The following is a 26,710-nucleotide window of genomic DNA, read 5'->3' as shown; positions in this document are numbered from 1 at the left end:
GCTTGTGAAATACAAATATTGTTTGAGTTGATATTAATGAATAATAAATGTTGAATAAGGAACTGAACTGGCTTCTGTTTGATTTTAGTAGGCTCAGCAAAAGTTATGCAAGATCAAACAAATTTTTACTTGATTATCCTGTGGGTTCATGAAATTTTCTTTCTTCTTCTCATTTCAAGTCCTGATTATCATTCCGGTTTTTTGCAAGGATTACCCCTACAAGTATCAGGCTGTTGGCATCAAAACCCTACATCTGCCATAGCCCTGATGAACTTCTAAAGGGGTATTTAGTAATCACATGACAATTCCAGGGTTACTGATGGCTTACCATAGGGATATAATTTTGAACTATACCCATTTACCAATAACAACTTGACCTTGGACTGGGGAAATTATACTTGTTCCAGCTGGCATTATTGCTATCTCTTACCGCCTTTTCCCTTGGGAACTGTCTTCCAACAGTATTTCTGGAGGAGAGTAGGAAAAGAGTTTCATTGGAAGATGGGCAATAATAGTATAGTAAGCTGGCTATTCAGTTAATTCATCAATAATTCAATAGGCTGGAAATTAGAGACCTAATAGAATGTTTACTGTATAATGTAACATGCAGAAAGGTGGTGCTGTCAATCACAGTATTTAACAATTCCTGGGATAAATGAGTGAGCATCAGACACTAAACTTTTCTAATACATGTATTCCCTTTGTCTAATTCTTTTTTTTACAATCAAATTTGTTATACAGGCCAATTAGGGAATTGCAAAATGTGTCTTTTATGGTCAAGTACATGTAGTCTGCTTACTAACATGTACAGGTAAATATACTGTCATGTTTGCTCAGCCCCAGTTCATAAGTCATGTATAAACTAAGGTATTATCACAAGCCATGGTTTAATGTCTTAACATTGCTGCAGGCTAAAGTTAATCTCTTACACAAGGTTACTGTGACCAGAGAGAAGATCTGGCATCTTGGATTGGCACAGGCTTTAGATTGAATGATTTCCCACCTATGTGTTACAGCTTTGTCCTAAGATCAGAGGAACCACGAAGGGAAATGGGACATGTTCTAAATCCATCCCCATGTGGACAGACAGCAAGAAGGACATTGTTCGCTAAGTTTGATTGGATCGGGTCAAAGTGACATCCTATCTGAATTGTGATAACAATTTCAATCCGAATTATAACTTCTACCTAGCAAGTGAAAATTAAGTCTCACCTAGGAAGATTGCTGAGCAATATAGGGTTACTCTGAGGAAGCCACATGTAATTTGGCAGTAAAACTTAAAGAAGATATTCTAAGGAAAGACAAAGCTTCATAAAGGAAACTTTTGTGGGGACAGAACTTCTGGTTCTGATAAGTCATGAGTCTCTAGGAGGGAAGATGGAAGTGAGACTAGCAGAGCAGTTGGAGTTGACAAGTCTGGTCGGTAGAGAGAGTTGAGGAGGAGGAGGAAAAGGAGTCAAGGAGGAGAAAGTGGAGAAGGAGGAGGAGTATAGAGAAGTTGAAGAGGAGAAGGAATTGGAGGAGTAGGAGAGAATACACAGATGAGTAGAATACACGAACAGGGAGAAAGCTATCTCACACTACTAATCAAATGATGCAATAGGCTATCACAGGTCGAGTGGAAGGAGAGTACTTGGGAAATTTAAATCATTTGACTATTGAATTGTCATTAAATTGTTATACGTTGAATTTAACTTTTTTGTATATTCAATCATTTAACTGTCAGCATTGCTGACTGGGGGCATGGAGCTTTACATCTATCTTTCACTAATTTAACTTCCAACCAAAACTGAGCCTGGGTGGGACTTCTATAATAATTTAAATAAAATACTGGAAGCACCCCACCCCACACCTACCACAGTGAGGGCATAAAACCCATCACACCTCATATATATTAACTACTGTTTAATGGATCTACAATAACATTTGAACCTGACCTGTATAGTGAGGTGACTGCTACACAGAGGTGACCACTATACAGGCCAATCTGGGAATTGCAAAATGTGTATTTTATGTTCAAGTACATGTAGTCTGCTTACTAACAGTTGCAGGTAAATATATATTAACTACAGTTTAATGGATCTACAATAGGTTTTGAACCTGACCTGTATAAAGAGGTGACTGCTATATATAGGTGACCACTAAGTCAGCCAGATTTAGCTCTGTACTTTTATTACTTTAATGTCTGTGATGAAGAAATTTGCAATGAACATTCTAGGTACAATGACTGTGTAGTTTTCAATATTTTAAAAAGAATGTAATGTAACTGGTATACTCTGATATTCTCATACAAAGTTAATACACTTCCTCAACTCTTTTTCTGAGAAGCAATAGAATGACTGAAGAGCAACTCAAACATTTTAGGTTGGTTTTTGTTTTGTTCTTCCGACTGCTACCTTCAAGACAAATTCCAACTGTCAAGAGTATGACGTGCTTTGATGATCTATCAACTTTCTAATATTGCTTGCAAAATATCACTTTCTAATTCACCTATTATACAAATTTTGGTCTATCATACAAAAGGCTAGAAAAATATGTCACCAAAGTGAATAACTGAAGTGATGAGTTTAAGAAAAAGTGGACTCTTCTGTCAACTTCTGGTATGATTTCTTAGTTTTCCTTTATTTTCACATCAAACAAACAAACAGGCAATGTAAAACACATTGGGGTTTGTAAATGAGTGGTGTGTGTGTGTGTGTGTGTGTGTGTCTAAGTCAAGGAATATAAGTAAAGACCAGGATGGAAAATAATTTTAAGATGGTGCCCCATACACGTGGTTAGGTGGTGATGTAGGGGAACATGTAAAATTCTGACAACTTATGTTCAATTAAAAAACAAAAACTAACAAATTTGCAAAATCTTACTTTGGAAAAACATTTTTCTACAAATGAAGATACATTTTTAACATTGATTTCACAAATTACTTTCAATCTAATTTTAAGAGCAATCTGATTAAGATCTGGATTCTGGAGGTACCAGTAATCTTAAGGTTCATGTTTTGGTCACGGACTTTTGGAATTCCTGATCCAATTATTTTTAGTAATCCATCAGATAATGCACTGCATTTCATGTTGGGGGAGTTATCATTAAAAATGATGTAGTGCAAATTACAACTTTTCATTGTCATAAATGTGAATTGTGAAATCTGGTGAATTGACAGGTCAAAAAAACATGACCTTATATCCATTTCTATTTGACCGCCATAATAATGGAGAGCTTGATACTAATCAGCTTGGTTTTAACACTACATTTACATTTTTATCATAAAGACTCCGACTTTGAAGTCACAAATACTGGTACATGTAACTCACAATTATTTTTGCTACAAGTCCATGTACATAATATTGTTCAAACATACCACATTTTTCCCCATGAAACCTACGATAAATGATTATAAGAATTTTCACTTACTCAGAACATGGATATCCTAGAGTTCAAAAGCATAGATGATATCACTGCCTTCATCAGTGACTACTGTTGATATCTATGATACACTGTGTCAAAACTTTCCTCACACCCCATGAGCTCTGTGATATTGTCTCAAAACATTTCCTGCATGAACTCTATGATATAATGTGTCGAAACATTGCCCCATGACCTCTATGATATACTGTGTCAAAACTTTTGCCCTCATGAACTCTGTGATATACTATGTCAAACTCTCCCCCATGAACTTTATGATATCATGAACTCTATGATATATTGTGTCAAAACATTTCCCCCATGAACTCTATGATATACTGTGTCAAAACTGATTTGCCATGAATTTTATGATATATTGTGTCAAAATTCTTGCCCTGTTAACTTTATATCATGAATTCTCTCATATACTGTGTCAAAACCTTTCCCCTATGAACTCTATGATATATGGTATCAAAAATCTTACCCCCATGATTTAGTCAAAACTGTTTTGCCATAAACTCTATAATTATTGTGTCATTATTGTGTCAAAACTCTTACCCATGAACTCTATGATATATTGTGTCAAAACTCTTACCCCCATGAACTCTGATATATTCTGTCAAAACTCTTACCTATGAACTCTATGATATATTTTGTCAAAACTCTTACCCCCATGAACGCTGTGATATACTGTGTCAAAACTCTTACCCCCACAAACTCTGATATATTGTGTCAAAACTCTTACCTCCATGAACTCTATGACATATTGTATTAAAACTCTTACCTCCATGAACTCTATGATATATTGTGTCAAAAATCTTACCGCCACAAACTCTATAATATATTGTGTCAAAAAAACTCCCCTCCCTAAATTCCCAGATAAACAAACTAATTCACCAGTTTCTTTTTTACTGAGATGTTTCTATCGTACAGGTTCCACTGCATTATATACTATAATATAGGGACCAAATGTTGCAGTGACTTACAGCAGACAAGGAGGGTATCCTGGGGACCCAACGTCCTGAAAATGTGTCATTATGTGTAGTCTTAAAGTGTCTCTGCCTATCATCTCCCTTGATTGTAGGTGCACCTCCTAAAGAAGAAAATCAATAAATCAGTCAGATCAATACTTTCTCTTTTATTGAAAATAAATTCTAAACACTTTTATTGAATATTCTGCAATATACTTTGATGCTGGCTGAATGTTCTCTAAAGTGGAGAAACTACAGTGCTCAAGGTAAATTAGTTAAAGTATTACAACCATGATAGCATGGGGAGGGGATAATTTGTCAAAAAGTACGGTGGTGGGAGGCTATTTTCAGAAAATGACAACCTTTGTAAATATTTGTCAAAATCTTTCAAAATTAATTGGGGGGGGGGTTGATTCTTCAGATAAATATTGCAACAAAGATAGGCAAACATTTTACCCCTCACTGGACTTGATGATCTAAAAGTGAATCTTATTCTATTTGAATAGAACCTGCAGCATCATCTTTATCATGAAGCTAAATTTATTACTTATTGCTTTAACCCATCATAGTATCTTGATAATTCATAAAACCAGCAATGGTGGCAGTGGTAGCAGCAGATTTGCAAATGGTAATGGTGGTGGTGGAAATAGCAGTCATTACTTTCATTATTTTCTGTACCCTGAGGAAACTCTTTTCTCAAAATATACTTCATTCCTCGCACTTTTTTTAGATTCTTAGCTTTTTGTTCTTCAGCTAGCTCAACACCCCCACCCCTACCACTCTCCCCTACCCTCATTTTTTTATGATGTTTTCCAGTCACATCATATTTAATGTGCAAAGCATGTGATGTACAAAAGAAAGGAAAATCAAACAATTTGGAAAACAGAACACCCCAAAAGGTTACAACACTTGCATGAGAATGCACAGAGAGGACTGCACAATGTTTTTACATGGTAATGTCTAGTGCTCCAAAACCTGTAATGTTATAATAGGCAGTTTTATCATTTGACTTCTGATAAAGACAAAAATATTCACTACACAGAGCAAACAAGCCTGTTTACTGAAACCAGCAATAATGCAGGCATACTTGAAACCAACAAAGTAAATCCATTAGATAAAAAACTTGTCCACCATGGAAACTGACAGATGTCATTGTGTATTTGTATAATGCATGTACTAGTTCCGAAAAAAGCACACTTTATATCTTTGAGTAAAGAACCATTTGCATACATGTACAATATTTCATAAAGTCCTTCTCTATGAACAATGAATTTGGTTGGGTGACTGGAAATAACACCTGAGCTCAGTTTTTTAAAAACAGATACATTATCAATATTATTCATGGGCGATTAAATTTACAGCTTAGAAATTTGGGAATAAAAATCTAAAATATTTATAACAGTGACTGAGACCTAATGTTGTCCCCCAGAGACCCTAACAAAGATGCCTGTATAATAAACTAAATTAATTTATTTTGTTTAGCATTTTACAGTTCAACTTTCCATAATAGTTGCCTACATACAGCTGCTTCCTCATATTCAGCTTGACTCACCTGTTTTGGGGTTGGGGGTTTTTTGTATTATCCTTGAAGAGTGAAACCTACCTATAGTCCTGTTTAAGAAGGGTTGTTACCTCCCTTGTGCGAGTTATCGTTATTTGTTAAATCTACTTCCGGTGAGCAAAAAATCAGATGAAATGATGTCTAACAAAGGAATCGCTGACCCGTGCTCTTTTGACAAGATATCAGTTCGTGAATTGAAGGTTTATTTAAGAGATAAAGGTGCACACATGTCAGGGAATAAATCTGAATTGATCATGCATGCTCAAGGGCTTGTCAATTTAGGCACGTGTACGCTACATGAAATACAAATAGACGAAAATGAGAATGGCAACAAACGTCACGCAGAAATATTTTGTACGCCTCTCGGAGAAAAGATTCCGGAGCCATGGACTTTAAACGGCTTATGGGATAGTGATTTGACTCGTTTTTGCCATTGTTCAGAACAGAAGATTTGCACAATTATCTTGTATTGAACAGTTCAAGAACTTTTGATTATAAAATGATGAATGCCAAGAAGCAGTTAAAGGCTAAACAAATTTTTATGAAGACAGACATGTGCACCCAGTTGCATATCACAAAATTTCGCAGGAGTACTCGCATTGCTATGTGAAGGCCAAAGTAACTTCATCCTTACCAAACAATTATAAGAAGAAAATTGATTATGAAGCTTGGGCATGCCTGTCTAAAGTATCTGGAAAGGTACATGCTGCTGGATGTAAATGTGAAGCCATGTAAATAATAATTCTTCTTGTCATGTAACACAATTTAAACCAGAGTTTAAAAAGATAATGTTGATTCAGGGCCAGATTGGAGGAGGGTATTTCCAGAAATTTGACCATCGTTTTATTTTTGCGCACATTTATTGGGAATTATGCACACTTTTAGTAAATTGGCACATAGAATTTTGCTTTGGTGTCCTTTTGAGGAAAGTCAGGGTTCTTTTGAAATTTTGGAGAGAAAAAAAAAAACCAACACTTGACCATATTAGCCCTGTCGATACTGAGATTCTATTCTGCCTCTTAATAAAAATAAGTTTTATCTGCTGGAAAAGAATTTAAATTTCAGTACACTACTGAATTCCACAAAAAGTTCATATGCCGCATATTAGACCTTGTTTTTTCCCCGTGTGTTGTCATAGTATATATATATATATATATATATATATATATATATATATATATATATATATATATATATATACATACAAATATATATATATACATATTGTGCTTCACATGGTCTCTGCTACCCTTGGAGACTAGAGTTTTAATCAGATAACTTATATAACAAATATTTAATAATATATTATTTTTTCTTGCAGAGAAGGAGAATCATGCAATCATATTGCTGCTTTATTGTATTATAAAACAATGACTTATGTGATAAGTTCCACAGAACAGGCTGGTGCATAACTGTCTTTCAGAATATGGAAGCTACAAAGTGTACTGAATAAACTCATTGTAGCGATTTTTCTCTCAGATACATCAGGTTTTGCATCTGCCATTTTTGCTCCCCAAAATTTTGTGAACTGGTCAATTTTATATTTATTTATGAACAGCATGCAAGGGGAGGTAATAAATCAGGGGGAGATAACAACCCTTATTGAACAGGGCTATACAGACATCTCCATCCACAGGACACATATTAATACAAAGTCACTATTTTATAAAATCCTTTTCTTAAGTTTGACATTCTTTGTTTTCTAACCAGTAAAAAAACCAAACCTGTGCATTGTTTACCAAATTTTGTGGTACCTAAACTGTTCTTTGTAGATAGAGCTCTCTGTATATTTAACTGTATTTTACCAGTCACCACCTCCTGCTGTATATTTAACTGTATTTTACCAGTCACCACCTCTGCTATATATCTAACTGTATTTTACCAGTCACCACCTCTCACTGTAAGTTTAACTGTATTTTACCAGACACCATACCTAGAATAAACAAAATTGTGCCATGCTGTTGATGGCTGTTTAAAAGAGTATACATTCAGGGGTTAAACGAGAAGTATCATATATATGGACATTCAGTGCTGTATGTATCAGTTTGGTTCTGTAGAAAGTGGGATCATAGTATTTTGGTCAGTGATTGCTTCTACTTTATCTGAAAATGAAACTCATCAAGAAAATATATTTTTTATATAAATCAGAACCATGATCATACACTGTATGTACTCTTCATTATTTTTCATTTTTTGCATTAAAATCTGTTTTTAAAAGAATGGAAGATACAACTGGACATTTGAAATTTATGTTAGTGTTATGTGTGTCTCTACTGCATCTTTTAATTTTGGTGCATGAACATAGATTACATATAAGCTATAAACAGGTGTCTACAAGTTTTAGAAGCATAGTTATGGACACTGGTACATCAGCACATTCAAGGACATGGAATTCATTTGGAACAGTATTATTTTGCACTTGTGATAGAACATTTTAGGATCAGTTTTAATTTAATTCATAATACTGTAAGTTCTTCTTAAATTGTCATTTTATAACTTAGGGAATTAAATTATTTTTTAAGTTTAAGAAAACCTGTTGGTTTTATTTCTGTCTGTAACTTAGTTTAGGACCACAGAGTCATGACAATTAGTCAATGATCCAAACCACAGCTAAATATAAAAGTGCAACTTGGCTACAGTAAAAAATATTGGGTGCAAAATTATATGTATACCATGTGCTACAACATCTAATTCTTTGTACCCTCCAATTTTTATACACCTTAAAACTATAGAAATCAGAATTATTAGTGTACAGTAATGTTTCAACTAGCAATATTCTGTATTCTAAACTACGGAGAATTACTACATCTAATATACTTCAATATTTAATTTTGCTCCCCGACTGAAGAAGAAAAAAATTTGCACAAATAATGCATAATATATTATTTAGTAGATGGTAATAAGTTACAGGACAATGGATCTAGCAGATCTTGAAACCTGTACCAATCCTCCAGGGACATCATGACACTTGAATGGTTATCAAGGAGATAAACCTACATGCAAACATGCAGCTTGCTCCTGGAAACCTATTAACATTTAACAGATCTACTTAAATAGATCATATATTATGGACATCGTACTAATCTCATTTATATTGCTTTGGTTGTATCAATCTTCAAATGACAACAGAACAAGAGCTTTGTAGATCAATACATCCAACGATTTGATATTAAATGTATCGCTATCTGATCTTGCTCACTACACAGATAAATATGGTAGTCTTTAGTTCCTTTATTATGATATCCATGCACCATTATGTTTCTTCTCTCAGGTAAACTGTGCTGTTACTACAGATCTCCTACATACCTTTAACTGTGTGCATAAATGTATTATATAAATTATAGCAATCCCTTTTGAAGTCAGACATTGGTCATGACAAATCAAGCATATATTCTAGAGCTGAAAAATTTGGGGTTAATTCTTCCCCCATTTGAAACAAATTGGGATATTTTCAGAACAAAGGAGTGATTCAATGAAGTAAGGGTATAAGTGGAAAATATAATTTCTGCAAATTATACTCATTTTTTTACATATTGTTTTGCTTACAAATTAGCATCAATCCTACAATTCCAATGCATGCAATGTACCCTGAAAATAATATTTGTACATGAATAAACTTTTGTGAATTTTAAGACTCAGCACATTGCAATATAAATATTGGGATAAACACATCAGCAATAAACATACTGTAAAAACTACCAGACTCTTTGAGACCATCCCTCTGACAGACCAAAAAATAAAATGGTCGCTCATATCAGGTGGTCTCTCTAAAGGGGACATTAACTTCTAAAACAACATGATCCACATTCTGAATCTCATAAAAAATGACTGCTGGTCTCTTAAGTAAGGTTTTATCTCCTACATTGTAAAGTATCAATAAAAACTTTACAAATTTACTAGTCTCCTGTTTAATTCCAAATATGCTTCATTTGTGATACCATGATTAACCAGAAGGCTTTCTCGAATGTCCACATTGGCCAAGCCCAAGGCTCAAACCCATACAGAGGTGAGATTTCAGTGATCTGTAAAGGTGAGCGCCTTAGACCACCCAGCCCCCCTGGGGACCCCAGTTTAGTATAAATAAGCACATGCATGGTCAATGTTCATGATACACTGTAAGACCTTTGTGTTCCTGGCAGTATTTTGTAGGTTGACCACTGTTTATTATAAAGAGCTTATATAGAAAAAGACAGCATCTAATTTAAAAACTGTGCCTGAATTGATCAACTGTAAAAACTAAGGTACCCCAAATAATATTAAACTGTATTTAAGATTCAAGTTCTATATTACCTCAAAGTGCCTGAGCAGACTAAAATGTTCTACAAACTTTAAGAGTGGCTACAGAAGCAAATGTGCACAATGTTATGTTGGTGATAATTGGTTATTTACAGTAACAACAGAAAAAACATTTCCCAAGATCAAAGTCTGAGTCATCAATGCAATGTTAGTAAAATGAAGTGATTTCGCAAATAAAAATCTTAAGTGTTATAAATCTAAATAAAACACCCAATGAATACATAACATCTATATGTACCATGTGTACCGTGTAATCTTTTATTTTAAAAAAACAGTTCTATTAAGAAAAATTAAAGAGCAAAAGAAAAAATTAATAGGTATGAAAAATTGCAGACAATACAATAGTTCCATTCATGGTATGCAATTCAAGTGATAGATAATCTAATTAAATTAACACAAGTAAGAAATATGTAATTTTTTTCCATATTTTCCTTTTCAAAAGTTCCAGACCCAAACATGTAACAAATCACATACACACACAAAACACACACACACATGAGTTGCTGAATGTTTCGAGTAATAGTATTCCAATCACATTTATTTAACCAGTTGATCTCTGGTCAACTGGACACAAAGTCAATTGATAACGTTTTGAAACCAACAAAGTTTGGATTGACTCTAAGAAGCACCCAAAAAAATAAGGAAAGAAACAGTGATAAAAATACCATCATCATGAAGTTGTGTTACACAGCTGAGTGCTGAAGACACAGTAAACTGCCAAGAGTGGCAAATAACTAAAGTAGGGATCTTTCTTGAGTGTTTGAAAAAGTAACAAACAGGAATAAAATTTGTACGAGTAAATTGTTTAATAGGGAAAGTCTATGCCATTTGTAAAAAAAAAAAAGATATTTTAAATTGGGGCTGAGACCCACCTTCATTGTTGCTAGGGTGTATTTTTGACCCCTGTAAATCTATATATATTATAAAGGTCAGTGCCAAGTTAAGATAGAGGGGAAATGCTCCGAAATTCATGATTGATCCTAAGTCAATTACCGGTATCTCCATCCTGCAAATAATGATCAATCATGATTTTGGAATCAAATGTTACAAACATTTACTTCAAGTGATCACTAGCTCTGTGGCAATCCAACTTATTTCCCATTTTTAAATGATGATGAAACTTAAAAGAAGTTTCTATGTTAACCCTTTGATGGATTTTGTCTACTTTTTCCATTTGTTGAAATAATGTTAAATTTATTGACTGAGTGACAGCTGCATGCATGGAAAGTCATTACAAGTTATCCTCTACACAATAAAATTCCATATAATTTTTCTTTACAAAAGAAGTAATTGTGCACTACCATATATGACAACTTCCCAATTAATCACTGAGTTTTACTTGAAGTATATTCGATCATTTACATTATCCCATCAGCTTAGTGTAAAGCACTATAATTGATAACAATTATTTTCCAGACATGTTCTTTATGTAACAAAACTCACGTAAAAGGTTGATCTATGCTGTGGTGAGATTTCTAGTTGTTTACATTATAAAATGAACCTGGGTACAAGAGACATGTGACAAATCACTGACTAATCACATGGATATAACAAAGCACTATTGTAATTAAACCCCGGCTGCTTTTGCTCTGTAAGTATTGATTTATAAGCAGACTATATTTGTATAGAAAGTGCTAAAATACCATGGATACTCACTTAGATAAGTCAACTCAAACTGCAAAGAACAAAGATCCAGATCTGCCATGTTTGTTCTACTGGTTCCTCCTAACAAACTGCTGAGACCAAGATCTGCTGGTACATTATGTGATGGCAGATCTGGATCTGTGCAGTCTGCAGTTGGACTTGACTTATAAGCAAGTACAAATGGTAGTGTACACAAATCAATTTGATAACAGAAATAGCATGACACTGTGCGGTATCGAAATGTTACAAGATCAAAATATGCAAGTTAATTGCATGCATACTAATTACAATATAGTCATCATGAAAATACACTTTTTGGAATTTCACTTCTTTTATGACAAAAAAACGAACTGATGAGAATGTTTTATAGCAAAACAAAATGCACTGATGCATGCATGGCCAATGGTAGAAAAAACAGCTGCGTTGCAATCATACTGCACATGTTTTAATTTGTACAGGAGATGATGATAACGACGAGGATACAGAAGCTTGATGTTAATGATAGTGTTGTTATTTCTGTCCTAGTTCATAACCTCTTCACAGAGGGATGATGATGATGATGATGATGATGATGATGAATTGGCAATATAACCAGGGCAAAAGTGTTCTAGCATGTAATTTGATGATTAAATAATTGTCACAGTGATGACATGTATGGATGTATGCATGTAAGTATGCATTGGGTTGTTTAATGGAACATAAGCAATATACAGGCTATATGGTACAGATTAACAGTTACCTTCTACATCATGCTGATAATGATGATGATAACAATTGTTTTAAAAATAATAATGATGATTATCTTAAATTATTATACAACAGGCCATTGGACTAAGAGTGCCAGTAAATTAAGTTACCATCATGCATTACAGGCGCTCTCTCCACTTTGACTACACGTGTGTCATGACCTCGAAACTTGTCCCTGTAATCTGATAGCGGTTGTGGCTCTTTGTCCCTGTCACCCTGGGGAATATGGCTTTCCTGGAGTGATTTTCCATGCAACCTCTTGTAGTCATCATCCATCTTTGGAGTGAAATACGTACTGTTCATTGTTTCAAAAATTCTGAATTTATTTAAGTCTCGATCCATTTTGAAATTAGTGGTTCGCAGCTTGGTTTGAGCATCCCCTATTGTAGGCTTTGGCAGATATCTATACTCAAAAGAACTGACAGTCTCTGAAGATTTTTCATTGAAATAGCGTTCATCTCTATGCATCACCTCGGATAACGGAGGTGGCTGTGCACCCTCAACTTTGCGATAGTCTGGATAGGCAGGATAGTCCGACTTGAAAATACTCTGCATGTTATCTCTTGTGATGGAGTCATCTTGGGAGATATGGAAATTAGTTGACTTTAGAAAGGTCTGACCTGTCTTTGGTTTTAAAACAGGAGCACTGATAGGTCCGCTGGGAATAGCAACAGCTGCTGTGGCCATTTTTTTTTAATCAGGTACCTAAAAATAATAGAAAATAGGAAATTAACACCATTAACTGAAATACTGCAGCTATCAGCTTTTAGACATCATGAATTTAACACAGATCATTTGCCATTCTATAGAAAAAAAGATAGATAATCCTATATTGTTACAAAAAGTCATAAAATTGGAGCAAAAAATGATGACTGAAAAACAGTTTTACAATGAAACAATGAATAAAGTAACCAGAATAATGGAAGAGCATCCTGTACTTGAAGACTTTGATAACCAGAATGTGATCAATACATCTTTTAACTCAAAGAACAGTAAAAAGTAAAGAAACTAACTCAACTGAAAACTAGTCTGCTGATTGTAGAGTGCAGTAGGATAAAAAGGACTTTATTTGGCAATTACTAAAAATAGTTTCTCTCTAATCTGCATAGGTAAAGTACTCTAAGTGGAACAACCAATCGGCTTGAGTTAGGAAACACACTTTTTGAGTCTCCAAAAACACCCAGCACTATCTGGGAATATGGCAGATAAACTCTTCCCACAATGCATCTGGCATCCTTTCAAAATTGCCTATTGATATATCAAATAAAGGGGCATGATTCTTGTACAATGAGAAACAGTGATATTGCTTAGACTTGGGAATGGGGTCTCTGTTCATTTTCTGGAAGAAAATTTTATCCTATGGTATTACAATTTATTGGAGGAAATTGCCAAGTTGGAATCTCTTCTTGATTTTAAATGTATTTTACTTTGGAACTTGGGTCTATTTTTGGCCCAATACAAGCCATAACAATATCCCAGGGGAACGGGGGTGGGGGTGGGGGAGTGGGGTATAACAAGCTGTCTAAGCAAACCTGGAACTGATATATATAAAAAACTGATAAAACACTACCAAACTGAGAAATCTTCTAATCCAATATCAGACAACTCATAATCCTTTTAAGAATCAAAATCAAAAGTACATGGCAAAGTTAATCGAAAAATATATATAATATAACAAAGATTATATGTTAGAGTATTGTAAAAGTAAAAACCTAATATTGTTAGAACATTTTCTGAAGTATTTTAATGTGATGATTTAACATATAATACAAGAAATATATTTCATCAATAAAACCTATAGTAGCTAGCGTTATAGTGTATTGAAATGGAGATTTATATATTTTAAAGCATTCTAACTTCTTCCATAGTTATGTAATTTATGCATCAGATTCAGCTGAAACATTTTTTTTTATATCTCATCCTTTCACAAAAAAGTATAACTCTTCAGAATACACCTTTAAAAACTTTCAGTACGATGAGCCTAGCAAGACACTATGATGAAGTGTTACTTACTGAAGTAACTCTAATTTTTCATTATTATTATTATTATTATTATTATTATTATTATTATCATTATTAATTTAGTATTTTAAAAATCTCTATTTGCAATTAATCTATATAAAGATTATTTATTCGTTTATTAAATGAATAATTTTTCATGGTTTATGGTTTAATGATACGAAATAAAGGCACATTCAGACGTTTATTTAAATCGGAACTCCAATTAAATATTTACCTACCGTTAGAGCTAAACCGTAATCAAATTGCTATCAAATCCTATTGAATGATTCTATACAGCACGTAGCACTCCAGGTGAGCTCACGGATAATACTTTCTTTGATCAATACGGGCCTATTGATACTTTAAATGCTCGCTAACAGGCATAACATGTTGTACAGGGCGCCACTTAGTACCTATTTCCATAGCGACGCGTCATTTCCGCTTTGGTGGGTTTAGCCATTTAACGTGACGCAGAGGAACCAACCAGTAGAAGTCTGGAATAAAGTTCATACTGACAATAGTTCGGTACTACACTAGAACTAGCTCCATTTAAACAATCAGATATAGAAGAGGAAAATAGCCAATAATAATAATAATAATAATAATAATAAGTGGAAGCATGATGATGACTACATAAGTGGAGGCAGGATTATCTCTGACATACCAGGCTAAGAGTTCCAGAGCTGGCTAAAATAGTGTTCTTTCTTCAGCTGAATTTCTGGATTTGGGTTACTGTTTCAGTGTTAGCGCAGGTTAAAAATAATAGTGACCGACATTGGAATGTCTTTATACCAGTTAAATTGACGTCAGATAAGAAAATATTTCATAAAATATGTATTGTGTTTCATCTTTGAAATGGATTTGGCCATTTTTAAAAGGCGTAAATAAAACAAGTACTAATGCAGCTGTGATCACACACACACACACACACACACACACACACACACACACACACACACATTGTTTAAGAGTCTTGGCTGTTCTGGTCATCCCATTTTACACGGACTTTTCAGTTTAAACTGGTCTGTTTATAAAGGGGTATAAAACAAAACCAATCTGAAACGGATTGAATCTATTTTTAACACGAGCAACCAAGATGATGATTTCTGACGATGGTATATTATTGGAGATTGCGGTGCCTTTATTTACAAACATATTGTTTGCTCCTGTGTATGAAAAATGTATTTGTATGTTAACGAAGATATAATGTTTTATACACTGACAAAATCCATTAAATACAGTCCAGATCAATATTATATAAAACATCATACAATTTCTGTGACCGCTCAGGTGGCTACGTTGTTTGACTCGGATGCGGAAGGTCGCGGTTTCGAACCCTGGCTGAGTCATACCAAAGACTTATAAAAAATTGTACTAGCAGCTGTCTCCCATGGCGCCCAGCATTAAGAGGTTAGTGCTAGGACTGGTCGACCTGGTGACAGGATAATGTGACTGGATGGAACATGATGTCACGCGTCTGCAGCATGATGGCCAGTGCTAGACATCACTATAAACTGTCACGATGCAGAATCGTAGCGATATGACTCAAATTGTTAAAGCTACGTTAAAAATCCAAATATCAAACACACACATTACTCGCCAGCTACCGCTCATCTTTAAGGCTGTCTTGCCCCAGTAGTACAAAAATCTTTCGCTGTGATAGTAACCAGTCTTTCACATACAACATCACATGTAATTTCAGATTAGATATTGCTTCTTGTCCAAATATGTGCAAGTTAGATTAATTTATGTTACATTTCAATTTGGGGTAAAACAGAAAGTAAGTAAGTAAGTGTGTGTGTGTGTGTGTGTGTGTGTGTGTGTCGCGCGGTAATATGAAAACTCTATTGAAACATGTCCTGTTAACTAAATTGAGAGACATGGCTAGTACTATTATTTTTTTTTTTATTTTTATATCTCTTGATGGGATAAAGGAACAATAAAATAATCAGGAAACTACACGCTGAAGCTGGCAGCACTTTCGGTGCTTTTACATCTTAGAGGGATATGAGAGCACTCAAATTCATTTTACCAGACCAGTCAAACTATTCGAAAATTATCGAACATTAGAGTGATTTTTTACACTCTTTAAAATAGGGGTAAAAAACTATACTGTAATGCATCCAACATTTTTCAGAGCGGTGATTGATTTTTTTCTCTGCCCTGCCATGGACTCAGCAATATTATAATATAAATACCTATTTGCTTGCAAGTTTAGATCGAAATAATGTGCGCTCAAAGCAAGGTATGTTGAGGAATAGCATTCAAGAAAATAAAATTGTTCATGTTGTTACGTATATCTGATTTAATATATATAATTTAATCTGGATTTCCAACACCGGAGTGCCATTATTTGTAGTTCTACAAGGAACTGTAGATAAGCACAGTACTGACTACAGCATACGTCATCCATCTTGGATTTTCCATCAGGATTCGAACTTGAAATTATTAGAACATTTATTACTAGGACTTTTGCAATTTAATTCGCGGATTATTCTTAGATTATTTTTGATTTTTGAAACCGTAAGTTCTTCACCTTTTTTCATTTTTACAGAATTTTCCAGGAAAAGACATTATTTGTTAATTTTTTGAAATGCTTGTTGTTTTCACTCTTTCTGTGTTACTGTTTATTCCAGCCTAAACACGTAACATAGAAAATAGGCGCTCGTCCTTGGATATTTGAATTTTGGCTAAAATATTTCAGAAAACTTTTTAAAAAATTTGAATTCCCTTAGCTTTTGAAATCTTTAGTGAGATCGACAAGCTTTTTTAAAATGGCATCAAAAGTAGAAATCTTTCTTTCAAATCCTACCCAGGAACAATTAGATCTTTTCAAAAAAGATGATTTGATTCAACTTGCCAGAAAATACGATCTTTCTGAAGTAAAGGCTTCCTTAATGAAACAAGAAATAAGGAATATTTTGGTTCAGTATTTGGTAGAAAAGAATGTTTGGATAAAAGTGCTTTGGTTCAGGTCAGTAAGTCTGTATCAGACTCTGACACAAAAATGAAGGAATTTTAGAATTAAAATACAAGATGGAATTGGAGTTGAGGAAGCTGGAGCTTCAGAAAGAAGAAAGAGAAAAACAAATGCAGTTGCAATTGGAAAAAGAAAAAGAACAAATGAAATTGGAGAAAGAGAAAGAACAAATGAAATTAGAGAAAGAAAAAGAACAAATTAAATTACAAGCAGAAGAAAAAGAAAAAGAAAGACAAATGCAAGAAAAACAATTGTAGTTACAATATGAAAAAGAGGAGAGAGAGAGAGAGAGGAAAGAGAGAAAGATAAACAAATGCATTTGCAAGCAGAAGAAAAAGAGAAAGAATGACAAATGCAGTTACAAGAAAAGCAAATGCAATTAGATAAGGAAGAAAGGGAGAATGAGAGGGAATATCAATATAACATGAAAGAAATGGAACTGGCAAGTGAAAAACACATTCATCCTTCAAATATTAAATTTATGTTTTGATCTTGCAAAGAACATTAGGTTAGTGCCCCTTTCAGAGAAAGAGAAGTAGAGAAATATTTTATTCGTTTTGAAAAAGTTGCTGAAAATTTGAAATTGCCAAGGGACCTTTCGACTCAGTTATTACAATGTGTACTTACTGGTAAAGCTAGTGATTTTTTTAATTCACTGTCAGTTCACCAAAGTGGTGACTATGATGTGGTTAAAGAATGCATCCAAAGGGGTTATGAGTTAGTCCCTGAAACTTATCGGCGAAAATTCAGAAACTATATAAAAGAAGCTGGACAAACTCATGTCGAATTTGCTAGAGAAAAAAAGCAGTTATTTGATAGATGGTGCTTAGCCAAGAAAATTGAACGAGATTATGAAAGTCTCAAACAACTTGTATTACTTGAAGATTTCAAAAACTGTGCCCATAGTGACATTAAGTCTTATCTTGACGAGCATCAGATTGAAACCTTGGAAAATGCTGCTGATGAGTATTCTTTAACCCATACAGTTCCTTTTGTAAATAAGACTTCTACTCAACAGTCTTTTAGTAGAAAAGTATTTCAGCCTAATACAGGCCCTTCTAGAACTCAAACTGGCACGACTTCTAAAAATCAAACTTCGGAGAAGCTTGATCCAAGATCCTTGTCTTTACCTACGTGTACCTATTGCAAGAAAAAAGGACACGTTATTTCTGATTGCTACAAACTGAAAAATAGGCATCAGAATCAAGACAGACATATTCCATATGCTATTATTTCTAAGAGGTCAAGGTCACGGTCATGTATTGAAGCAATGATAATAATAATAATAATAATAATAATGAGGACTTTGTATAGCGCCTAATCTTTAGAAGCTCTGAGCGCTTTACAACATTAGACAACACCTATAACATAAAAAAAAACATATAATGATATGATTACAAAAACAAACACCATGAAATTAGAAAACAAAAAACATGCTGAAATGTTTAAGGTAGGAAACATTATTAGGTCTTTAAGTTTGTTCTTGCAGTCGAAATAAGTTAGTTTTCAGAGCGCTCTTGAATGGGATCACTGTGTCTTTGTGTCTAAGTTCAGTGGGCAATTCATTCCACGTTGCTGGGCCCTGGTATGCAAAAGAACGCTGTCCATATGTCTTGGTTTTCATAGTGGGAATAATGAGTATACGATTGTCAGAAGAGGAGCGTAAGTATCTTGCTGGTGTGTATACATGGGTGAGGTCAGATAGGCATGTTGGACTGGAGTCCATCAGTGAAACAAAGCAGAGAGAACAAATTTTGAGTTTGATTCTGGATTGAATGGATAGCCAGTGTTGGGTACAGAGCAGAGGGGAGGTGTGCTCTGATCGTGGTACTCTAAGCATGATCAGAGCAGCTGTGTTTTTAACGTTTTGAAGTTTCTGGAGTAGATATTGAGATGAACCAGACAGAACTGAGTTACAATAGTCCAGTCCTGAAAGTACTAATGAACACACAAGTGTTTTAGTGGATTCAACTGAAAGATATTTGCGAATGGAGCTGATGCGTCTCAGCTCAAGATATGCAGCCTTGCATATGTTCATGACATGTTGGTGCAAGTGAGATTACTGTCCAGAGTAACACCTTGGTTTCGTACTGATTGTGTGAATTTAATGTTGGTGTTGCTGATTTGTATTGTTTTAGGTAAAGGATGTGAATGAGAAAGTCACTGTGTTGTGATCAGAATGGCCTCAGTTTTATCATCATTCATCCGCACCTTGTTACAAGTCATCCATGATTTCACATCGGAAATGAACCTCTCTACACCTTGGATGGTAGCATCAAATTCAGTTGGGTGGCTAGATTTGTATATTTGGGTGTCGTCAGCGTACAGTTGGTGAGACACTGGATGATGATTTATGACACTTGAGAACGGCTGAGTGTATAGAATGAAGAGAACAGGTCCAAGAACAGACCCCTGTGGAACACCACAACATAGATCAACTGGGCTGGAGTGTATTCCATTTGCAGACACAATTTGTGTCCTGTTGACCAAGTAGGACTTGAACCACAGTAAGGCTGTATCATGAATGCCAAATACATGCTGGAGACGGTGAAGTAATATATCATGGTCTATTGTGTCAAATACTGCAGACAAGTCAAGGTGGGTGAGGACTGTAATCTTTCCGTTATCCAAAGCAGAGAGGATCTCATTAACTACTTTTAGAAGGGTAGTTTCAGTACTGTGGCAAGGGCGATAGGCAGATTGTACATTGATAAAAAGACTGTTTGAATTCAGATGAGATACAAGCTGGGATAGAACAACCTTTTCTAAAAAAAAATATATGAATGGGAGATTAGAAACTGGGCGGTAGTTCTTTAAATCGTTATGGTCTAGTGTTGGTTTCTTCAGCAGAGGCTTTTCAATACATTTGATGGGTCTAACAAACCCCTGTCTGATGTGATTATGTAGAATTATGAACCATTCATATCGAAGGGTTCTATATCACTCTTGGGTGATTGGCCAATCCTATACCTATTAAAATTTTAAGGGAATCAAGAGCTTCTCAGAGTCTTTTATTGTTGGGTACTTTGCCTTTATCTGAGAAGTCTTCTTCTAATGAGACTGTTCTTATTCAGGGAGTAGAGTGCAGCTTTGTTGATGTTCTTCTCCATTGTGTAAATTTGTCATCAGACTTAGTTTCAGGGCCCGTGACAGTCGGAATGGTCTCTGTTTTACGCGTTGAGGGCATTCATTTATTACAAGGCAATGGCCTAGCTGGAGACAAGGTTGTGGTTAATCCACTTGTAACTGACAAGCCTTGCTTGGATCAGAAAGTCGATCCAATTCAAAAAGAAATCGCTGATGTATTTACAGCTTGTACAGTTACCAGAGCTATGGCAAAGAAGCCTATTGGGAATGATGTTGATAAGGACAGTATTCCTTTAGTTGACACATGTATTGGTCAGGCTTTTGATGAGGTCATTTTCACTCCTTGTTTAGATCAATCAGAAGGTATTGATCACAGTGATCCTCTTTTAACGACTCAATCTCTTTATTCTAATCAGGGTGATGAACGACAATCACTTGTCGTCGAACAGGAAAAAGATCATGAGATATGTTTGTTTCAAAAGACCATTGGTGAAACTGAAGCCACTGAAGTTCCTGTCTGTTATTTCATTAAAAATGGAATTCTTATGAGACAATGGAGACCTCCCTAGGTACCTGCTGATGACGAATAGTCAGTGAACTATCAAATTGTAGTTTCAAAACTTTGCAGACTGAAATACTTAGTCTGGCCCATGAAACTCCATTGGCTGGTCATTTAGGGATCAATAAAACTTATCACAAGATCTTAACTCACTTCTATCGGCCAAACATCACAAGTGATGTTGCAAAATACTGTAGATCTTGTCATACTTGTCAAATGGTAGGAAAACCAAATCAGAAATTTCCCAAGGCTCATCTACAACCTATTCCTGCCTTTGACGAACCGTTCAGTAGAATTATGGTAGATTGTGTTGGTCCCTTACCTAAGACCAAGTCAGGTAACCAATACCTGTTGACCATTGTGTGTGCGTCAACAAGGTTTCCAGAATCAAACAGGAATACATGTACCTGAAAAAGGAAATTCAATATTTGCTGGAGAATAATTTTATAGAACCCATTAAAAGTGACTGGAGTTCACCATGCATACTTGTTCCAAAACCAGATAAAACTTTCCATATGTGTACTGATTATAGGCAGGTGAATAGTGTGACAAAAACAGATTCATTCCTATTACCAAGAATCGATGACGGTATTGGTAAACTTGGGAATGCCAAGTATGTCACCAAATTTGACCTTCTGAAAGGATGTTGGCATATTCCACTAACGGAAAGAGCAAAGGAAATTTCGGCATTCGTGACTCCAGATGGACTTTACCAGTATAAAGTAATGCAGTTTGGGATGAAAGGGTCGCCGAGTACATTTCAACGCCTTATGAATATGATCACATCTGGTCTACACAATTGTGATGCTTACATTGATGATATCATCATCTACAACGACACCTGCAAAGAACATTTAGCAACGATTCGGAAATTCTTTGACTGACTCACAGATGCCTGTTTGACAATTAATTTATTTAAAAGTGAGTTCTGCCGTGCTAGTGTTAGATTTCTGGGACACATCGTGGGACATGGACAAGTTAAACCTATAGATGCTAAGGTCGAGGCTATCTCTGAATTTCCACTGCCTGTTAATAAAAAGCAACCGATGCGATTTTTGAGTATGGCCGGATACTTTCGAAAATTTTGTTCTAATTTTTCTAACATTGCTGAACCCCTGACAAATTTATTGAGTAAGAAAAACAAATTCCTTTGGACTGAAAAACATCAGGAGGCCTCTGACAAGTTGAAAGCCAATCCTAAAAGCGCGCCAGTTCTTACAGCTCCAAATTTCACCAATCTTTTAAACTGTCCGTTGATGGAAGTGATGTTAGGGTTAGAGCAGTTTTGATTCAAGAAGATGAAAGTGGTATTAATCATCCAGTTTACTATTTTTCCAAGAAATTAAATAAGCACCAAAGGAATTATTCAACAATCGAGAAGGAATGTTTGGCTTTGATATTGGCATTACAACATTTTGAGGTTTACCTTAGTTCAGCTCCTTCCTCGACAGTTGTATTTAGTGACCACAATCCCCTTACTTTCATCGGCAAGATGAAAAATAAAAATCAAAGACTACTAAGGTGAAGTTTGTTGTTACAGGAATATAATCTTGACATCAGGCACATCAAGGGAAAAGATAATTTAATAGCAGATGCACTTTCCCGTGTATAGAAATGTACTATTTCACATACACTGTTCGTAATTCATAATGGTACTTCTTACGCTTTTCTTAAAACTCATGTATTAATCTATAGTAAAAAGAAAGCTTTATCATATAAATCTTTCTTTTTTATGGGGGAAGGTGTTACGTACATCTGATTATATATATATATAATTTAATTGTTTGTTTGTCAGTTTTAAATTTTTCTTACATGCTATTGTAGTGTAAATTCAGTGGAGATAATATTTTTTTCAGAAACTTGGTTGACCTGAATCATTCTTTTCATAAACATCAGGTGTTGATCTAAATTCTGACCTTGAATCAAAATTAGTAAACAAAGTTCTGTTTATTTTAAAATGATTGGTTGTTTCCAAGGTCATGATGGGCCTACATGGTTTAAGATGTAAACAACTTTTCATTTTTTTTTTATTTTAGAGAAAATTATTGGTCTAATCAATGCCATATTCTGTGTACGTGATATAAACATGATCACGTGACTCCCCCCATTTCGCAATTCTTTGCAATTCTGGTTTTTCCATAACTACGCATTTGTTAGTTTTAATAGAGATATGTAGAGAGAGATTTCTCAGTTTTCGGGCTCTAACACTTGGTATCAGGTTATTTTCTTTGTTGTTGCCAGATGTTGAATTAATTATCTTCAGATCATTTGGATTTCAAAAGGATTAATTCTTTATTCACTGAAAATATTTTGAGGAGTGCTCACACAGAAATTTTGGAAAGACACTGCTTACAAATTTAATTTGGATTTCCAACACAGGAGTGCCATTAATTGTATTTCTACAAGGAACTGTAGATAAGCACAGTACTGACTACAGCATACGTCATCCATCTTGGATTTTCCATCAGGATTCAAACTTGAAATTATTAGAACATTTATTACTAGGACTTTTCAATTTAATTCGCGGATTATTCTTAGGGTTATTTTGGATTTGATTCTTGAAACCGTAAGTTCTTCTCCTTTTTTCATTTTTACAGAATTTTCCAGGGAAATAAATTATTTGTTACATTTTAAAAGGCTTGTTGTTTTCACTCTTTCTGTGTTACTGTTTATTCGAACCTAAACACGTAACAATGTATTGAAGAAAAAAACGTACAAGGATATACTCTAATGTTTTAGAAAAGATGCAGATTAAAGATTACCCGCCATGATTATAACATTACAAGAAGATTAAAATAGCGAAGAAAGGAAGAAATATCAAAACGCGTGCTTGTTGATACATTCAGACAGGACAAGTTGAAGATCTTATAAAGTTTCAAAAGCCAAAATGCAAGGATTCGACAAAGCAAATATAGAATGTAAGGAAACTTTAATCACAAGTATTTTGAAAATATCGTATGATGACTCTGTGTATGAAGTAGCCGTTTTATACAAATGGCAAAATTTGACATGCATCTGAAATCATTCATACCTTTGTAAGGATTAAAGACACGATAAAAACTGATAAATACAAAACTACATGATTCAGATAGTCGTCGTGTTGGCTTGTTAATGACCACTAAAGACAAATTATTAGCATGAAGTTTTCATTGGATAATTTAATTTCATTTGGTTTGATCAACAAAACACAGTATTTCAGACATATTTACTGACAGTTTGAAAGTCCACTAAATCACACAAATACAAATCTCTTTTGAAAACAAGTTAAACGGGACCTACCCACCCCCAAAAATCACCTGAATAAAAACAATATTAACTAAACAGCCTGCCTTCAGAGAAGTGTCTGTTTAATTCAGGAACGTAATCAGTGGCAGGCTTACAGTTATCGTGTCATAAGAAGGCATACTAAAAATAGAACGATTGACACAATTACATTTTCACAGAAAAAAAGGGGTGTTTAAAGATAAGCTTGAGCTGAGAAAGCGAGAGACGACATATACGTTGACTAAATGGAGATGACAAACACGATGCTTTCAGACGAATATTAAGAAATCTAAAACCGGAAGCTTTATGAGAGAAAAAAAATAGTTTCCAACAGGAAAATTAATGATTTGGTTTAGAAGGAAGACATGTTCAGACAAAAATAGCAAATGTATCATAAAGGTTTAACAGAAACCTATATATAAGAACATGGAAGTATTTGAAACACATTCAAATCACAAAGTGGTCTTATATATGCCAAAAATGTAATTCAGGGATGCAGTAACACTCGTTACAGAACAAACGAAATGACTCATATAAACCATGCAAGCAGAAAACAGATCAAAAGTATGGGTCTATATCTTCGATTGCTTAACAACTGATACATTTCGATTTCAAGCAGATGGATCAGTTCGAAATTTAAAAAATAAAACAAATATTACAAAAATTATAAAGGGCTTTTTTTTTCATTAGCTATTACTATTATCAAGGAAATATTTGAAACCAAACAAGTACATGTCAGTCATTACTTTAGAGTACAAACTTTAAGAATTGGATGATATAATGCACAGGGTATTTTCACGAATAAGAGTTCTGTTCATACATATAAAAAGATGGCATATGAAAAGTTGAAAAGAATTTGAACAGAAACAGAAGGAAGTACGATAAAAAAAAGAATGCATTTTTGGGGTATTAATCCCCGTCAGAACAGAACACCTGTACCTCCATCGGTTACTGACCTGAGACATTTTAAATTGCTGATGCATGCATATAACCGAATGACTCGATCTTAAGTTAGAGCCAAGGCTGAAAACTCCAGTACAAAAGGTACCAAGCATCGTTGCTCTCTGCCACCAGTAATGCCCACAAAAAAAGGCGGAGAACTACTTGTTGGTCTACTATTTAATGAGACTAGTATTTAATTAAATGTGTTATGCTGTCTACCGATTCGTACGGCGTTGGAATACTGCATGCGCGAAACGAATTAGTTACTTTTAGCTTCATTTAATAACGCTAACCTGAACATTCACTGACTTCAGACACGGATATCATTCGCAATGCTCTGCGGAACGATTTATAAGTTCATTATTATTTTTCCAGCGCATGGAAGCAGCCGTTTTGATAGCTGTCTTCTTTATATAGTGCAGTGTTCATAAATTACTACATGCAAAGAAATTTAAATCACAAAACAGGAAAGAAGTATGTAATTATGCCGACATTCTCTCAACTGTCCATGTTGCCACTTCGAACAAACTTCACCTTATAACAGGCCTGTCTCTCAGAGGTACATAATAGTCGGTCCTGGTAAATACCATTAAGAACTACTAAGGGAACTAAGTAGTCATCAAATCAATTATTATAGAAAATGCAATGAAAACGTACTTTTTTTTATACAGTTTTTTTTAATCTTGATACAAGCGACTATAAACTCAAAACTAAAGAAAGACAACTCTTTGTATGCGGTGTACTAAGACTGGAAGCATTATCGTTCATTATCTATTGGCGTTTTATCAGCGCTGTTACTGCTCAAAATACTTAAATGAAGAACATTATGGTGATATATCCGTAGGTGCACACTAGAAACTAACGACCCAGCTACTAGGATCTCATCCAAAATATTTTTTTTTTATAGTCAATCATAATGATCATAACTTTGCGAGCAAAACGAAGAAGTAAATATTTATGACAAACAATCAACAGTGACAAAGAATAATTTATTCATACTAAATTGAAACTGAAATTATGATATTATAATTTTGTTATAGCAGTCTAATAGCAATCCAAACGTGCTTAAATGTTCTTTAATCACATCGTAGGTATCACGGCGTCCGTTCCTGTATTGTAATCGGACCGTGATTAAATGTCACTTTGTCACACTAGAGTGAGTTTCCTTAGTCATATGGCATTATTGCTGATGTTATTAATTCAACATGATATGCCTTACAAGACGAGACAACAACAAATATTTTTGTAGCTAATAT

At 34.6% G+C, this 26,710-nt stretch overlaps 1 protein-coding gene and 1 pseudogene across 1 annotated transcript in view; one reads left to right on the top strand and one right to left on the bottom strand.

Moving 5' to 3' along the window:
* LOC149801366 (stabilizer of axonemal microtubules 5-like) overlaps positions 1-15,034 on the bottom strand; it is a 46,534-nt gene extending 31,500 nt beyond the window's left edge. Inside the window, exons 1-3 of the mRNA XM_089955433.1 lie at positions 14,862-15,034; positions 12,732-13,326; positions 4,389-4,495 (exon numbers count right to left, since the gene is read on the bottom strand). Coding sequence (XP_089811559.1) covers positions 4,389-4,495; positions 12,732-13,308 — 684 coding nt within the window. The 5' untranslated portion in view covers positions 13,309-13,326; positions 14,862-15,034. The remainder of the gene's footprint in view (positions 1-4,388; positions 4,496-12,731; positions 13,327-14,861) is intronic.
* Positions 6,072-7,346, top strand: LOC149801367 (uncharacterized; annotated as a pseudogene).
* Positions 15,035-26,710: the final 11,676 nt, after the last annotated feature.

Source organism: Sinohyriopsis cumingii, chromosome 4 (assembly GCF_028554795.1).
Source record: "Sinohyriopsis cumingii isolate HCF-2022 chromosome 4, ASM2855479v2, whole genome shotgun sequence".
NCBI classification, from domain to species: Eukaryota; Metazoa; Mollusca; class Bivalvia; order Unionida; family Unionidae; genus Sinohyriopsis; species Sinohyriopsis cumingii.
Note: the sequence above shows the minus strand (reverse complement) of the source record. Positions and strands in the feature narration are given on the sequence as shown.